This window comes from Monomorium pharaonis, chromosome 2 (assembly GCF_013373865.1).
Source record: "Monomorium pharaonis isolate MP-MQ-018 chromosome 2, ASM1337386v2, whole genome shotgun sequence".
In the NCBI taxonomy this organism is placed as follows: domain Eukaryota; kingdom Metazoa; phylum Arthropoda; class Insecta; order Hymenoptera; family Formicidae; genus Monomorium; species Monomorium pharaonis.
In genome coordinates this window covers 1,345,714-1,364,895 of record NC_050468.1, presented here as the reverse complement: position 1 = coordinate 1,364,895, position 19,182 = coordinate 1,345,714, and the positions used below count along the sequence as shown (strand labels likewise).

Here is a 19,182-nt window from a genome sequence, read left to right as displayed (position 1 = left end):
TAGTGTGCGAAACGGCTGGAGCAAAATACAGGAAGCCGATTGGAAACTTACTATACATAAGCCAACACACACCGACATCATACATGCGGTGAACTACCTGAACAGATTCCAGAAAAATCCTAGCGAAGATCATTATGCTGGAATGAAGCGAGTCATCAGATATCTGAGCGGAACCATAGACTACGGATTACCATTCATCAAGGATGAAACCGAAGAACTACTAGGGTACACCGACGCCTTGTGAGAGAGAAGACATTGAAGACAGAAAAAGTACAACAGGCTACTGCTTCATGGTCGGTGGAAAACTGATTCAATGGAGAAGCTGTGACCAATCTGTCATAGCATTATCATCATGCGAAGCCAAATACATCGCGCTGAGCGAAACTATCAGAGAAAGACACTACATTAAGGCACTATTCTTCAACATAAACATCGACAACTATACCATGTTCAAGGATCACCAATCCGGCATCGCTATAGCATCGAATACGGAGTTGAGGAAAGAAAAATCTATCGACATAAGATATCACTTAGTGAGGGAAGCAGTCAGACAGGGGGAGATAAACTTGAAGTATATTCAGAGCCAAGACAATCGTCGATCTGCTGACCAAACCTGTGGACCTTGCCAACATCAGGAGGAAGATTGGAGTTGTAAACCTAAAGGAAGTCGCAATTTGAGGGAGAGTGTGGGAATATACAAATTTCTACACACATTATTTACTCAACCAAATATATTTATTGAAGTCGTTTATTACTCATATAATATCTCATTCGAATCGTAACAAAACCTCAATTTCTTTTTTTGTTGTTATCACACCTACTTTACATGCGGTAATTCAGTTCTCATTGCGTATGACCGCAGCGCGCCTACATCACACACACACACACACACACACACACACACACACACACACACACACACACACACACACACACACACACACACACACACACACACACACACACACACACACACACACACAGAATTTCACTACCTTTCTTATTAATTTTCTCATGTATTACTTTTTAAAATTTTGCAATATTTATTTTTTTAAATAAATATTATTTTTCAAAAAAATGTTAAAATACTCTACATAATCAGTTTACATTTATTTCCCATTAAAATAACGTTAAAAACTTTGCTTTATTAAGAAATTATAGATTTTTATTTAAAAAAAGCCATTTCTAAATTTTTTTATTCTTGCTTTAAGGGGACACATATGTTGGAGCCATAAAAGAGAAGGCATTTTTCATGAATTTTTTCCAGAACCAAAAAACAAACTATAAAAATGGGATTTTTTGCATATTAAAGTACACTTTTTGTAGTTACACAAATTTTATTATAATAATTTTCTTGAAAAATTCCCCCGCTCCATTGTCGTATATGTTTCCACTGTGACAATGATTTCTTTTTCCCTGTTCAACGTCAAAAATACGAAAACCAAACGGCAACTTAAAGAAGAATAAATGTCCTTGTTGTCGTATCCCATTTTTAAAATGTGAATTCTTTCTATTTTGTTTAACAAACAGAAATAAATATTTTGCCACTTTGAATTTAAAGAACCGCTATTTTGTTCAAATTCGAATTTAAAAAATTGGATATGACAACGACAAAAAACGTTATTTCTCTTTAAGGGTACCATTACGTTTGTCCGATTTTGTCGTACGACGAGTTTGTCGGACGTAGCGATTAGCTGCCGATAAGTAGCCAAGTGGGGAGACTTTTGTCGGACCGTACTATATATATTTTTGTCGTACTAAAGTCGAGCAGTGATGAACTTCATACGACAAAATTGTAAGGAAAATACGGGCAAAGAGCAGAAAGAAATGAAAAGTGAGATTACTTGTGTAGCTACTTGGATTTATATATTATGGCTGATATTGACATAAATAGAATTATATGTATAATAGCACGAACTATGCGAAGAAGATTATTAGTGGCGGCAGTAATATTATTATTTAAAAGAAAAAGAAAGTTTAAAAAAAAAGATGTTGGATATCTGATTTTATAAGTCAACGTAAAATAAAAGGTGCTTTTAATGTAACAGTTCTAGAATTATCAAGAGATTCTGACTCATTTAGAAATTATTGTCGAATGAGTAGAGAACAATTTCTATGTATGTACATACATATGACAGATACGACCGTCGAAAGTGGTCAAAAGTTTGGCTGCGTACGACAAAAATATAGTACGGTCCGACAAAAGTCTCCCCACTTGGCTACTTATCGGCAGTTAATCGCTACGTCCGACAAACTCATCGTACGACAAAATCGGACAAATATAATGGTACCCTAAGATGCCGTTTGGTTTTTGTATTTTGGTTGGGAACGTCCCAGATGCGTACAGTGTAAAACGGACACCACCAATTAGATTGCTGAGTTAGTTAAGGTTAAGATGAATTTATGGAATTTGATTGGTTGTGTCCGTTTTATACTGTGCGCATCTGGGACTCACTTTTTTTATTGAACAGAGAAGCAAAAATCATTGTCACCATAGAAACATGCACGGTTGACTACACAACAATGGAGCGGGGGGATTTTTCAACAAAATCATTATAATAAAATTTGTATCAGAATTACAAAACGTGTACTTTATTATGCAAATAGTCCAATTTTTATAGTTTGCTTCTTGGCTCTAAAAAAATTTCATGAAAAATGCTTTCTTTTTTGTGACTCCAAACATATATGCCCCCTTAATGAGATTTTTCAATACTTCTCTGAAAAAAACATCATATTTATATACAATATATGTTTTCCTTATAAAAAAGAAGAAAATACACTATTTAATTATTATAATTTACTGTTGATAGAAAGGATTGAGACACCTCAGAAGTTTGGAATAACTTTTAATCCCGTTTTTGTTTTGAAAGGTAGACAAATGTAGTTTTGTCTTTTAAGGTTAAATGTTCTGCCTATAAAACCATTCGATTTTAAGTAAATAAATTTAAGGATGACAGAATAATCAAATATGCACGTTTTGAAAATCCGAGGATAACCGTTACGTTAGAAACTATCAATAAATGATACAAGATTTTAGAACTCTTGATAATTAAAAATATATATTGATAACACAGAGCAAGTGAGAGTCAAGCGCGGTTTTTGAATTAATTTATTCTTCAAACACCGATAATTTTTTTCTTATTTCCGCGATATTTTTAAAATCATTTTTAAGGCAAGTATTATTTTACAACTTTATCAACATCCACATGTTAATTTAAAACAAACACGGCATGTGTTTTTAATCTTTCTAGAATAGACGAAAGTTTGTTTTAATCTCCCTAGACGCAATATCCTTATACATGAACACTTGACTTGGCGTATCTCAAAACGATGGAATTTTATTTCTAATTTTATGTTTTCTATGCAAATCAAACTAGTAGGCAATTAACAACAAGAATTTCAGAACATAAAAACGATTCATAGAAAAAAACCCTTTCAGAAATTATAGAATATAGGATGCGCGTAATCATAAATTTAATTAGGTTAATGTGAAAATTTTAGACATAGAACAAATATTAGTGGAATGGCTAATATTCGAGAGAATTTTTAACAGAAGACAAAAGAAAGTCTAAATTTACAGTCGGACATGCAGTCGTTACATCACGCATACATCTCTGTTCTAGAAAGATTAAAAACACATGTCATATTTGTTCTTAACTAATATGTGAATGTTGATCTCGGTTATTTGAAATTTGACTGTCAATATGACACAATTCAATCAGTAACTGAATTTTATTGTCTCATACGTTGTTCCACATATCTATAATTATTCACATTCCACTGTGTCATGAACATAAATCTGATCATAATACCATACATTCGCGCAAAAAAACACTCAATTAGGTCGACAGACTGCAAAAAACTACTGCTTTTTTTTACAACTTGACCATGCAATCAAGCTTAACAAAACAGTATGTTCTCTATCAATCGTTACTTACAGTAGTTGTTAAGTGAAATTTATCTAAATTTCACCAAGTTGTAAAATAATACTTGAAGATGACTCGAAAAAGTTGAAACGCGGAAATAAGAGAAAAATTGACAAGACGGTGATTAAAGAATAAATTAAATAAACACCCGCGCCCGATTCTCATTTGCCCTTTGTTATTAATCTGTATTTTTAATTACTGATAAAATCCATGTTATGGTTTTGTCCAAAGATTATAAGCATGTCAATTAAGCAAATTTATTTCACTTTACATAATAAGTTAAGTATGAAAAATTTTCGCCAGGATGAGTACCACATTGTTCAAAGAAAAATCAAATTTATATGCAAATCAACCGACTATTTGGAAATATTTGAGAAAAGGACCCAACCAATGGATTTTGGTTCTCGGACACATTTGCTGTAAGTGCAGCATGTTATTCGTTATGACCTCCTGATCAAAAGTCTCAATGAGTACAAAATACAAAAATGAATGGTTTAAACCAGTTTGCTTGCTACCTCCTCGTGGTTGACCCTGGGTTGCGCTAAGAGCGAGCACTAATTATGTTGCAATACTGTCATCGCATTAACATTTACGCTCACAAGCTTACAGTTACACGTATACTACTAACGTTGATTTTTGGACCTTGGCCCATTAATACTTTTATTGAGAAGGTCATAACGAATAACATGCTGCACTTGCAACAAATTTGGCCGAGAACCAAAATCCATTGGTTGGATATGGAGTTATTTTAACAGATTTCATGTAGCATATTGTAACCATGGATGAAACTTGGATTCACCATTACACACCTAAATAGAAAATGCAAATCAGAAAACTGAATAAGGTAAAACAATTTTGAAAAAGATAAAAATTGTACTATCGGTTGGACAGGTGATGGCATTCCTTTATGGAAATGCGAAGGAAATTCTCCAGATCGATTATCTTGAGAAAATAAAAATTACGAAACACGTTTAGGGAAATTAGAGGCAGTGATCGCAGAAAAATATCTCGAAATAGTCAAGAAAAAGATATTGTCTTACCAATGCATCAGTGCATTTAAGTATTATCATTCAGAAAAAAATTAATCAACTTAAAATTTAATATTCTTCATTATTTATCATATTCGTCTGATTTAGCACCCTCGAATTTTCATTGTCCTCAAAACTCAAAATTTATCTGCTTGAAAAAAGATTTGGGTTAAATAAAAAGGCAATAAATATCTATTTTGAAGCTATGATCATTTTGAGAACCTTGAAAAAACTATTCCAAGAGAAAATCAGGAACTTAAAAAAATGTTGACAAACGTGCGTTAAGCGCTCCTCTCTAGATATTATATTGAAAAATAAAATAAATCTTAAAAAACCAAAACTGTTGTCTTTAATATCAAACCAAGTTACTCGTCAAAATCATCTTTGTGTATAAATAGATTTAAATTTGAAATAGAATGTATGTGTTGTGTTAATATTATTTAGAAAAAGGGGAGAACTAATTTAAATACAGATAAATTAATTAAAAATGACTGAGAATAATAAGTGATAATAATATAAATATATGTAAATTATTATGTAATCGAATATACATTTTTTATACTTTTGTAAAGATGCGATTATAATTAAAATATTGAAAAATGTACAAAATTATTTTTTAATTATTAAAACTTTTTAAATTCTACGTTTGTCTTTATAACTTTTTATTCAAAAATTTATGTTGCAATTACACATGTAGAAATTGTTAAAGTAGATGAAGGACATAATCGTACAATCATTATTTTAAAACTATTTTGTTAATAATTTATATTATATTATAATAAATATAACACAAATTCAAAACATTTTTGAAGGATATAAAAGTTTATATGAGATTTATTATAAAATTTGTCAGCTGAATGATATTGAGATGTATTGAAACAATCTAATTTTTTCTGAATAAAAACATATAAATATTTTTATTATATAATGTAAAAAGAAAAATATAATATTGTGTATAATAAAAATATCAGAATAAAATAATCAAAAATTTATTTCAAATTAATTGTTACGTCCGGCAGACTCCACGATTTCCCTTCGTCAGAAAAACTAATAATTTGCAAAAGAAATTCCGTTTCAACGATCTCCGATAATTTTTTATGCGTCTAGGATTAGTCTGTTAGAAACGTAATGACAAACATAGATGGACGAAACGACCAAGTAGATAATTCCGACTCCTTTTGAATATTGAGTCAACAAATAATAAATTTTGAAGATAGAAATTCAAAAACAAACATGGGATCTAAACAAAGTTTCACGTTTTCTCACAAAAAATGAGCAATAAAGTATCTAAACATAAGCAAAAAATAAATAACCGTTTCCTCCATCTGCAACCCATACCGTAGCACGTCTAGCACGATAGAAAAAATTATTTATCTCTTAAACCCAAAGGGAAGATAACCTACGCGATAGGTCGGATTCCTTCGATAAAATTGAAAGAATGTGGGAGGAAACTTTCGACAGATTACTCAACGTATGATTGGGCAAAGAGGAAAAACTATTTCTCCAATAAGAAAACTTAGAATTCACCCACCACACAATCCTGAAAAAGAGTCCTACCAATTAGAATATTTGAACCACCCACATCTGGATCCTCCCTCTGTAAGACTCTGTATATATAATATCAAATCTTGAAGAGTTAGGAGTAATAAGAGTTTAGCACTCAGTAATAGTTGAGCAGTCAGTAATAATAGTAGTAGCAGTCAGTAGTCAGTTAGTTTATAGTAATAGAAATAATCATGTAGAATCAGTGCGCAAATAAAGTTTAGTGCCGTTCCATCCAGTCAAGAAATCCCTTCGATTCCAACGGATTTATTCGAGAACCAATAATGAGTAAGTCCCACAATCACAATTTCTTTTGTTTTTACGTTACACATCTACTCCCTTCTGTTTTAATTCTTTAAGACACCCTCCTATTATTTATAAATATTTCTCTCTTAGAGTTTTTCGTCCTCCTTCTTTACCCGGTTCGCGGATTCAGAGACTGTTGCTCGAGAGACCGACCGGTCGTTCCGGTACGCGAATTCCGCCCTTAATGTTCGAATAAACCCTTCGTCTATTTCTTTGCTCCGAGTTTACCGTTAATACTGTAGAATTAAAAAACAAAAATCTCTTTGTTTCTCTTTCTCCGCCCACTATATACTTATTTAATATTTGTACAACTATATTCATACTCACTATGCATTTTAATTTCGATTATACCGTTATTACAAATTGTCAAACCACGACTTCAGCGTTTATTTGTATTTCTTTTTATTTTCATTTTTATTTATTATTAGAATAAATACTTTTGTTAATTTTATGTAAAACTTTATCATTTATTTTAATTAATAACGACCTCGCCTATCCCGAACAAAGACTGCATCTGGTCCGATCCTGAGTTAAAGCGATTCAATTCGTTGACTCAAAACTTGGACCGACGGACGTACGACTCGGGTTATAGCGGGCCTATCGGCACGTTGACCTATATTTTTTAGTCATAAAAAGTGCATTCGACCCGAGGCACATACCCTCTCTTAAACTGTGTGCCTCCGGGAATTCTATACGTTTTGTTACGTTTTTCCCTGCCTTACCTGTTCTCCCTGAAATATCCTTCCTACCGAATAAAGAGTTAAATCCTATAAGGCTGGACGTAACATAATGTTAATACCAATATTATAATAGTCAAATATAAAATTACTTAAAATTATATGTAGTAAAATGAAAGTTGTAAAAATAATAATAGGATTAAAAGATTAAACAATGAATAATAGTAGCAGTAATAGAACAGGGTAAAATTAAATCAATCCTTATCAGATTTAAAGAGTATGACTCTATGTAATAAAAAGATGTTAATTTTTATTTAAAAAATAACGAATAAATATTTAATAAATAATTAGCATTTTAATTTGATAAATGTTAAGATATAGGATTAAAAAAAAACTCCATTAACTTATTTAAAAAAAATTGAGGACAGAGCGAGAATCGAAACAGCGACTCCGCGCTTACGAAACTAGAGCTCTGTGCGCTCGGCTACGAGCGGCTCTGACAATAGATCAAAATTTTCTGTACTTAAAGATATCGGAAATCTTCAAAATCGATTTTCTCGAGTATTTTTAAGAAGCGCATCGTACTGCTTTAGGAAATCGAAGTCCGGGTACTGATCTTCAAATCCTATAAGTATGAAAAGAATCGATGACCCATGACCCGTAAGGTCCCCTTGTGAGACCAAACTTCTATTATTTATGAATCTGTTACTTTCATACGCAACTATACAATATTTCTAAAATAGAAAATATTAGAAAAAATAGCTAGGAAACTGTTAATATCAGAGATATATATTTTCAATATTGCATCGAACGCTTTTTTGCCAATACTCCCAAATCACAACTATGGTAAGAGGTACTCACTATGGAACAACACATAATATGGAACACCATGATATCTCGAAAAAAAAATTTATCGACAATTATATAAATTTCTTCTCTGTAACTTAAGGGGTTACACCAACCTAGCGGAAAAAAAAATTCGATTTTTTTTTATTACATTTTCTTGAAGCTTCAAGTTTCGAGAATATATCCTGAAAGTTTTATGTTGATATCTGAAAAAATGCCGGAATTACAGAGAGTTGAGTAAAACGGGATCGAGCGTTCGAGTGCTCGAATTGGAGCAATATCAATATAAATCGCCACTGGACGATGATGTGATTAAAGCCATTCGTCCAATATTTGAAAACAACTTTCTAGTGATAATTTACTGGAGAAATGCGTCGGTGGATTTACGCAAAACGTTAACGAAAGTTTGAACAATCTGATTTGGCGCATAGCGCCAAAAGTGCAGCACAGCGGTGCACACGTTGTGCAAATTGCTGCCAATATTGCTGCATACACATTTAATGAAGATGCTGCCGCATATTTATTAATGATAATAAAAGAATTGTGCTGCATATTGCGAAAATTAAGACCGAGCGCGCATCAATGTGGCCGAAGTACGAGCGCAGAAGGCGACGCGCGAAGAAAAGATTGCTCGCTGTCAACAAAAGTCTTCACAAAGCACTGCTGTTATTGATGTGGAAGGAATCTCATATGGCCCCAGAATTGTCGACTAGAGGTAAAGTGCAAAATTCGGCTATTAACAATAGTAGAACTAAACTTGAAACTTTAAACGCGTTTTTCTCAAAACATGGTTTTCAAAGTCGGTGACCACCAGATCTCAAAAACTAATGGATGGATCGTTTTCAAGTTTTTACACAATACTCTCAGAAACATTCTTTTGTCGGTGACGATCTATTTTTTTTTTAATCGGTCTTCATTAAAAAATAAAAAAATGAAAAGGACAAAAATTTTTCGTTTTTTTTTTTTAATTTTAACTTCAACTCATCGCCATTTTGTAACAAACGATAAAATCGACAATCGGCGATCGTCACCGACAAACCACTACTGTTAACTTAAAAACACCATTTTGTTTTTTTGTTTCAGATGGATCGTTTAGACGGGACAGTGGTCACCGCAAAATGCGTTTTTCCAAACCTCAATGTGTGTCGGCGGCCATATTTCTGCTTTCCGTCGCCATTGTTTAATAAAAAAATTTTTTTTATATTGTCGAAACATAAGTCAATAATCACCCAAAATTTCATTTAATTCCCACTACCCGTTTAGGAGGAATAAAATATCAAAGTTAGGCCTGTTTTTCGACCGTCTAGGTTGGTGTAACCCCTTAACCCTTCATCTGTACACTGACCCCAAAAGGGAACAAGCGAAATTTTTCACTTGTGTAGGCACAAAACTGGTGATAGGTAAAGCTCGGCTCCCCTCCCTAAAAAAAACTTAGTAATAGTAGGTATTCATACCCAAAAGGACGCTTCGATCCGGTACTTGTTGTTAAAACGGCAGAATGTAAATTTTTCAAGTGTTCCCAAAAAGACCCAGTGTACAGACTGTATTAGTATTTTATGACGTATTCTTATGAGTAAGAAATATTTAATTTTTGTATTTTTCTTAATTATTTTGTTATTTTTATCATGTTTTTACTTAAATTACAAATATAATTTGATTTTTTTCAGTCGATAAAGACAATTTAATCACAATGGTCTCTTGGACACGTCTAATCGCTGGCTCTTGCATATATTTTATGCCATGCTTGATTATGCTGACATAAATTCGTCGTTTTATAATATTTGCGACAAAAAATCTATTTTTAAATCGGCGTGACTTTTTGAAAGACTTGGCTTTCAATTTAGTAAAGCCACATTTGCAACGTCGTTTAGAAATAAAAACATTAAGGAGCTATTTGCGTCATACAATTCGAGAAATTTTAAATAATGGCGATGACTCTACTCTCAGGCTTTTAATCCTAATACAAAAATAAACAAACGAAAAAGGTATTCTGTATGTCGGTCCGCAGTAGTAGTATATGGGCAGCCATGGGGCGTCAAAACAAACTCCCACTTCTCCTCCCTCTGGCGTCAAAACAAACCGCCTCTCCCCCCGTATGACCCCGGGTGGGGGAGTCTAGACGGAATGACGTCACTGGAGGGGGAAAGATTTAAGGAAGCGTTTTGATTGGCATCCCATAGCTGCCCAGAACCTTGATTGGTTACCCTGAGCATACTACTAGATTTTGAATAGAGAGTGGAAGGACATTTAGGGGGTTAAGGAGCGCTGTTTAACAAGGCGATTTGATTGGCACCCCATAGCTGCCCCAGAGCCTTGATTGACTGGCATGTACATACTATTAGATTTTCAATCTAAAGAGAGTGGGAGAACATTAAGGGACTAGGGTCCCCTGTTTTAACGCTACGATTTGATTGGCACCCCATAGCTGCCCAAAGCCTTGATTGACGCATGTATATACTACTAGAATTAGAATAGAGAGTGGGAGAATATTTTGGGACTAGAGTCCTGTTGGAGGAAAATGACGAAGCTGCCGTGAGGAATACGAAATGTCGGAACTTAGAACTGAATGTCTTGCTCAGTGGGGGATGAGGGACATAAAAGGGGGTGAGGAAAAAGAAATAGAGAAAGACTAAAATTACAAATAAACAATATTTATTAGTGAATCTTATTTTCTAGAAATACAAAATTGCAAATGACAGCGTGCTTGAGGTTTTATACATTTTTTTATATCATTATAATTAAAAATTTTACTGAACATTTCTACTATTTGGCGGTCGTTGTGTTCACTGGAAGAAAGTAAATTGAGAAACCGATTAAAATTATAACCGCGAGACATAAGACATAGAAAAACAGCAGGATTGTCCACAGATTTGAGAGAGTAATCCTTGTAAAAGTACGATGTTCCATCGAGTGAGTCCCAGATGCGCACAGTAATAAACGGACACAGTAGGCTGGAGTGAGTCCCAGATGCGCACAGTAATAAACGGACACAGCAAGCTGAGTGAAACGGACATAGTAACAAATGGACACAGACCAAATGCGCACAGAGCGAAACGGACACAGTGCGAAACGGACACAGACCAAATGCGCACAGAGCGAAACAGACAGTGCGAAACGGACACAGACCAAATGCATACACGGAAAGTCGCAAACCCATGTGATGCAGTGAATGCTTTGCACGCACACACACACACACACACACACGGGGGGGTGCAAGGGGGCCTTCGGCCCCCCTCCCGCACCTACCCCGTCCGTCGCTAACCTATGTGGACTTTACTCTGCTTGCAATGTACATGGATTGCATTTGGTCCGTGCGCACGTGCAGTGTGCGCATTTGGTCCGTGTGCATTTGGTCCGTGCGCATTTGGTCTGTGTCCGTTTCACACTGTGTCCGTTTCGCTCTGTGCGCATTTGGTCTGTGTCCGTTTGTTACTGTGTCCGTTTCGCTCTGTGCGCATTTGGTCTGTGTCCATTTGTTACTGTGTCCATTTGTTACTGTGTCCGTTTGTTACTGTGTCCGTTTATTACTGTGTCCGTTTGGTCTGTGTCCGTTTGTTACTGTGTCCGTTTCACTCAGCCTGCTGTGTCCGTTTATTACTGTGCGCATCTGGGACGCTCCCGTAGGCTGAGTGAAACGGACACAGTAACAAACGGACACAGAAACAAACGGACACAGTGCGAAACGGACACAGGCCAAAAGCGCACAGACCAAACGGACACAGTAACAAACAAACACAGTGCGAAACGGACACAGTCGCAAATCTGTGGTGCAGAGAATGCTTTGCACACACACACACACACACACACACACACACACACACACACACACACACACACACACACACACACACACACACCGGGGGGAGGGCTATAAGGGGGGGCTTCTATTACTCTAAGCTATAACGCTTCTATTACTCTCCCTTTACATTCAACTTACGCTCTTACTCTCCATTTACATTCGATTTACGCTCAGATTTTACAATTTACCAGGGCTGGTAAAGATACAGCGAGCCCCGCGTGTAATGTCACGTAGTTGGCTCACAAAAAACTTAGGATTGGCTTCACCGTCGAACCACTCGATACCGTGATAATTTTGTGAAAGCCAATTGTTTTCACGTCTTGAACTTGTAGATAATTTGTCAAACGAGCAAGGTGGCAGCGTAATCCAATGGCTGATGATCGAGACGTCAAGTGCGACAACGGCAACAAATTTCTTTTGGAATAAATTTTTCCTCGATATCTCGAAAGCCTTAAATTTCGATGACTGTGTCCATGGTTATAAGTAAATGTTTGCTTCACTCTTTTAAAACGAAGTGACTCTCTTCGTGTCTCGTACGAAACTGATTTCTCGTCTTTGTATGATTTTGAAAATATTGTCGAAATGAGCGATGGTAGTAGTTGTGGTCGTGGTGGGGAGTGGTGGAAATGGTGCTGATGGTGGTGGTGAGGATATAATTTTTTTACGCGAAGTTACCGAATATGCTATTAGGCGTAAAAGTCTAGCCAGAAAAGTCGACGATAATTTGACGAGAAGAATCGATTTCTAGAACGTTATCAAATTCCGCATAAACGATGCAATTCATGGTCGTGAAAAGCGGTTTTGCAAATCGTACTTCTAATCGTAAACTACCATGTTTCACGAGATTCCAATGGCCGGCGCAATTTGCGGATAAATCAGGGATGAGATCAAAAGCGAAAAGCGTGTATTCCTCGGCATAATCACCCCTACTTATAGAATTACTTTCATTCAAAAAGTGAATACCGGTTCCTGAAAAAAGCATATGATACGCTTCAACGTAGAGCGGTTCGTCTTTCGAGAAGTTTGGCTGTAGAGGTCTACTGGGGACTTGTACACCGTCGACGTAAAGTGAAAAGAAATTTATGTCGTAGTTTTTGAAATTAAACGGATTTAATTTTCTATTACCGTTAAACGCTTTATTATCTACAAAACCGACAATTACACGTTTCAGGATTTGCCCGAGGATTAAATTATCTATCGATTCTCCTACGAGATCCGAGTGTAACGTAAATGTTTTAACTTCTACTCACGTGAGAGGATATTTGGCTGTGGTTTTACTCAGCATTCTAGCGTGCGCGAGTAATACGCCAGGGCTTATTTTTGCTCTTTTTGCGAGTAAACTAGCGTCTAAAATATGAATTTTTGACATGGAACTAGATTCCATAAGACAAAAAGAATCTTTTGAGCGAACGAGTCTTATTCTAACTTCTACTCCGTTAATTAAAAATTTATCCTGATTAAAAACGTCACAGTGAAGATGTCCTATGAGATCTAGCGCATGTCCTGACTGAATGTAATGCGATCGTCTTACGAGAGCGGCATTTGGTGTCGCGGAATCTACATGAGCGTCCGGGTGTATCCATGTCCCATAGACATGCGTCAGGTGAGAGGATTTTGCGGGTGAAGCATAATTTAATAGCGTCTCGATGTATGCAGGATAAGCGTTGTTTGGAGGGGACACGAGTTTTTGATTAAAACATACATCGATTTGATTGAACATAGAATGTAACAAATGATTTACAGGGCCAACTTTCTCCGTGCTGGCACTGGGTGTTGTACTTTTTTCCCCACCCACGAGAGCAACGAAGTCTACGCGTAAACGAATACTTAACATAGTATGCGTGAGATCCAAGTAATCTTCCCCGTGGTCGGGTATGACGAATTCTATGGGGGCGTCGTCGGCGAGAGATATCACGGGTTTGTAATAAATCCATTGTGTTTGTAATAAATCCTCTCTATGCTGGTTTGCGTGGGAGGTAAAGAGAAGAGGTCAAGCTCGCTTTTTAGACATTCGCTCGAGTGAGTGTGAAGAAAAGACATATTTATGTTTATTTTTTCACTCCATAACTTTCGACAAAAGATAGACAAAAAACAATCATTACGCTTTTCTGTCGTAACGAAGAATCACGAATAAATGACTCATTTTGTCCTTAAAAACAAAAAACTCAGACAAAAGAATGTCGATGTAACTCGACAGAAGCCTCGCGGAACGTTTCCTGAATCGGGCTCACCCGCATCCGCAGTTATTCACGCGTTTGCATCAACACTTTAGAACACAGAATCGATTGACACCAGGGAGATCTGAGGGAAGGCCGCATGAAGTGACAAATATTGCCGCTGAAGAAGATATTTTAGAACGAGTGGAGGACGATCCGACAACGAGCTGTCGAGCACTTGAAAAAGCAATCGGCGTCTCGAAATCGACAATAAATCGGATAATCCGTTCTAATCTTCTCCATCCGTATCATTACACACCGGTCCATAAGCTTCATCCAGGGGATGCAGAATTGCGTACACAGTTCTGTCGAGAGTTTCTGGCCTTGGTGTATCAGCATGAAAATTTCTTGATCAATATCTTGTGGACAGACGAAAGCCTGTTCACAAGAGAAGGTCTTTTTAACTAGCATAATTTGCATTAATATGCTGACGAAAATCCCTTCGTAACAAGGGTAAGAAATTTTCAGCATCGCTGGAAAGTGAACGTATGGGGAGGAATTGTCGGAAATCAGATTCTTATTTATCAGTTTCCGGATGTCCTTAGGGTAAATATCAATACATCCGAGATTCGATGATCTATCCACACAAACGCATGCATACAATATTACTAACTATACATTTTGCCTTTTTTGTTTCAGGGTGAACAATACGCTACATTCCTCGAGGAGGCGCTTCCAGATTTGTTGGACGACGTTCCTCTTGCAGCTCGACCTCGTTGGTTCCAGCAAGATGGAGCACCACCGCATAATATTCGGCGTGTAAGAGAGTATCTTAACGCTCAGTTTCCTGGACGTTGGTTTGGTGCTGGCGGTCCGCTCCGCAGAGGTTACTGGCCTCCACAGTAAGATTCATTTGAACTTATACAACACATAGTTAAATATCGCTAAGTATAAGTAATAATTTCAATTTGGTTTTTATTTTTAGTTCTCCTGATCTTTCACCCTTAGACTTCTTCCTTTGGGGTTACCTAAAAGAAAAAGTTTATGCGAAGCAGCCAGAAAACGTGGAGGAAGTGGTTGCTCGATTGCATGCTGCAGTAGCAACGGTGGATGCCGAAATGCTTCTTCATGTAAGGAACAAAGCCGTCCGGAGAGCCCATGCTTGCCTAGAAGCCAACGGGGAACAATTTGAGCGCACCTCCTAAATAAATCGGCTCTTTTCAGAGCCACTTAATAGATAACAATCGGTCCTTTTTAGGGCCACAAAAACCTAAAACGTGGAACAAATCTTAGCCGCAATTTACGTAAAAATGTTTTACTTTTAAATAAAAAAAAATTTTAATTTCTTTTACTCCTTCCTCTCCTTTAAAAAAAATGTTTTTAAATAATAAGAAAAAAATAAAAAATGGTAGAATACGAATTATTTTTATTAATTAAATTTAAAATAATAGCACCGAATTCTACGAAAAAAATTGCATAAAGAACGCATGATGCATGTCGATATTAAAAAATTATTTAAGAAATGGTTTAAACATTTTTTTAAAAACTGTTTTTAAGTAAAAATTGATAGCTTCTTCGCTACAAAAAAAATCACTCTAATAATTAAAAAAAACACATGCTGAAATAATTCTTTAAAAAATTGTTTAAACAAATTGTTTACTAACAATTTATTTTAATACTTTTTATCAACAATTTTTTTTATACCTTTGTATAACACACTCTCCGTAGTTAATTTTGTCTATCGCTGCTAAGTCAACTATGAGAATTAAGTAATTGAATCAAATGAATATTTTAAATAATTAAATAAATACAAGTACACAAATAAATATGTAACGGTTCACCTTTCCCGATCGCCTCGGACAGGCTCGCCGGATTCCAGAATTCGAAAGAAGGGGGGAAACCAACTTGCGTAGACCGATATCAGATTAACAGTCCTTTATTATAATGCTTATTCTATCTTACATATTCCTTAGGCTACCTTATGTACTACTTATTCTATGCGGGTATATACAGCAATGTACAGCTTAACCTAATGTCGTCGGTCGGACGGGAGCGCGCTAGTGCGCAGCACCTTAAACGCGGTCGCGAACTGTGTTCGCCGGCAAGAACCAGCGGGCAGGGCGGCCAAGTAACCGGCCCCGTGGAGGATGCCAGGGATGGCCGAATGGCGGCAAGAACCGGGCAGCAGAGCGACCAGGTGGCCTGCTCCGTCGGTGGACACAAGGATTGTCGAATGCCGGCGAGGACCGGGCGTCGGAGTGGTCCGGAGACCTACTCAGTCGACAGGACGGGACTAGTGCTCGATCCTGATCGAGCTCGGCTTTTATACCCGTCGGGACGATCCCCACGCGCTCCCAGCAGCAGGGATCGGTTCTCGACGGGGGTACTAAACTTTCGGGAGGGGCGTCCGTAGACACCGAGTCCCGTGGTGGGGCGGATGGTCGGCCCGGGACTTAGTGACGAATCGTCACATCACCCCCCTCTTTAGGGGGGGGAGGGCGCGGGTAGCAATGGCCGGATTGCCCGGGGCTAACCCCGGCGATCGAAACAGATTATCCATCGATCGCCGGTGTCAGTCACCCGGTATTTTCGGCGCACCACGGCGGCGTGGAACGGCACCGCCACCACCCTCCCGTTCGGTAAGGCCACGCGCACCGGGGGGGTGTACCCCATCGGCGGTGCCGGGCTGGTTCCGTTCGGGAAGAGTGGCGTGGGCCGGACGGTGCGGTAGCCGTGGTGCGGCGGCGCTGGTGGCGGCGTGGTTGGTGGCGTCGGAGGCGACGCAATCGGCGGCGCGGTCGGTAGCGCCGGGGGCGACGCGATTGGCGGCGCGGTCGGTGGCGCCGGTGGTGGCGTGATCAGTTGCGGCGTAATGGCCGCGAGGGGCCTGGGCGGCGCGGCGCGATGTGGTGCGGGCGGTGGTGGGGCGGGGGGCGTAGAAAGGGGCGCGGCGGGAACCTTGGCGGGATACCCCTCGGGAAGCTTCCTTCGCGTCCGGCGTCCCCTTGGTGGTGGTGGGGGGAGCTGGGCGAGGAAACTCGCCTTTCGCCGTTGGTCTGCGTCGGACCGTTGAATAGAGGTCCCCCGACGAGGCACCCTCCGCTCTCTGGGTGGTGGTGGCGGTGTAGGCTCCTTCGGCCGTCTTTTCCACGCCGTCCCCTCGTCCCTCTCGTCGCCGCTAGAACTGGAGATCTCATCTCCAAACATTGCGATCATAAGCTCGCTTCGGCTTGTCATGCTGCAATGAGACATCTGGTCAGGCGTGCGTCGCGCCTTATATAGGTAGTGAGGAGCATCTGGCTAGCACGGGTGGGGGTTGCGTGAGTGGGGGATGACTCTGACGTATCTTAGGGCGGGTTTTTCATGCCTCTTGGGTTTGTTCGGTGTTCCGATACTTATCTTTTCCACGGGGGTGGTCCTCTCACTCGTCGGCCGGTGTTTCTTTTTTGTCTGGGTCGGTTTCTTCCTCCGTTTCGCCGGCGTCCTCCTGTTGGTCTGGCTTGAGGTCCTGGACGTTTATGTGGCGATGCCACTTTCCCTGCGCATCTCTCAGGTCTACCACCACGGGACTGTGGATGCGTCGTACCTCCATTGGGCCACTGAACTTTGGCGCCAGCTTGGCGTTAAACGCACTTTCGCGGTTGGACAGCGGTCGGTCGCGTTTCCACACTTTTTCGCCGATCTTTGGTCGCCACTCACGCCATCGCAGGTTATAGTGGTGTTCCTGCGCCTGGTATGCTCGGGCGAGGTGCACCCTGGCTACCTCGTAGGCGTCCCGCAGAGCCTGGTGCTTGTCCTCCGGGCGCAGTTCCTCCGGCTGTCGGCGGTCTTCGGGATGGGGCCGTGCCAACTCTCGACCATGCACGAGAAAGGCAGGCGAGTATCCGGTGGCCGCATGCGTCGCCGTGTTTAGCGCAAACTGCAGGGCCTCGATGTGCTGGTCCCAGTTTCGGTGGCGGTCTCCGACGTATTGCGACACCATGGTTTTTATGGTTCGGTTGGCCCGCTCCACGGGGTTGCAGTGCGGTGCATACACCGGAGAGGTTCGGTGCTCAACCCCGAGGTCCGCGAGGAGCCGTCGGAAGGGTCGCGAGGTAAATTGCGTGCCGTTATCGGAGATTACGTGTTGGGGGCACCCGTGGCGGTAGATAATCCTTCGGGTGACCTCGCAAGTCACGGCGGTCGCTGTGGCTTTTCGGAGGGGCACCAGCTCGATCCATTTGCTGAATCGGTCCTGAGCCGTCAGGAGCCAGGTGTGGCCGCGCCCGGACCGGGGCAGCGGACCCACTAAGTCTATCGACACCTGCTGCCAGGGTGCGTTTACTGGGGTGGCGTGTAGATGGCCGGCCGGTTTTTGTTGGCGGACTTTGTGTGCCTGGCAGGTGGGGCACTGCCGAACGTAGCGGGCGATGTCTCGGAACATCCCGGGCCAGTAATATAGCCGAGCCACCCGGGCGATGGTTTTTGTCACTCCCAAGTGTCCCGCGGTGGGCTCGTCGTGGAGTCGCCGTAATACCTCCTGTCGTCGTTCTCGCGGCAGGCACTCTTTCCACTGGTCTTCGGCCGGTGTCTCGCCAAAGTTTAGGTCGTGCAACAAGTGGCGGTACAGGCGGTCATCGCGGAGCGTGTAGTTGGAAAATTCTTCGGGGTGGTCGGTGACTCCGCGTTTCATTCGCGCGTACCACGGGCAGCCCGGCCTGTGGATGGCCCCCACTTGTGGTGTCCGGGAGAGGGCATCGGCCACGTGATTCAGGCTTCCCCGCCGATATCGGATTTCGAAGTCGTGTTGTTGTAACTCGAAGATCCATCGCCCCAGTCGGCCGGTGGGAGACTCCATCTGCTGCAGCCATTTTAGTGCTTGATGGTCGGTAAGCACAGTAAATCGATATCCTTCGAGGTAGT

The 19,182-nt window shown here is 39.9% G+C and overlaps 2 protein-coding genes across 6 annotated transcripts in view; one reads left to right on the top strand and one right to left on the bottom strand.

Annotated features, from left to right (window-relative positions):
- The window catches only part of LOC105832304, a 591,095-nt gene extending 575,451 nt beyond the window's left edge, over positions 1-15,644 (top strand). For 4 of the 5 annotated variants that reach the window (XR_004962205.1, XR_004962207.1, XR_004962208.1 and 1 more), the window contains 2 exons: positions 14,980-15,182; positions 15,266-15,644. Coding sequence is in view for 1 of the 5 variants with exons in the window: in XM_036282909.1 (XP_036138802.1) it covers positions 14,980-15,103 (124 nt within the window). In the remaining 4 variants the exon portion in view is untranslated. Of the gene's footprint in view, positions 1-14,979 lie in introns of all 5 variants that reach the window. The other variant, XM_036282909.1, reaches the window with a different exon arrangement.
- Positions 15,645-16,809: 1,165 nt separating this feature from the next.
- On the bottom strand, positions 16,810-17,532 carry LOC118644308 (basic proline-rich protein-like). The gene has a single exon (XM_036282542.1). It carries the CDS (start codon positions 17,530-17,532, stop codon positions 16,810-16,812), a length of 723 nt encoding a protein of 240 aa, XP_036138435.1.
- Positions 17,533-19,182: the final 1,650 nt, after the last annotated feature.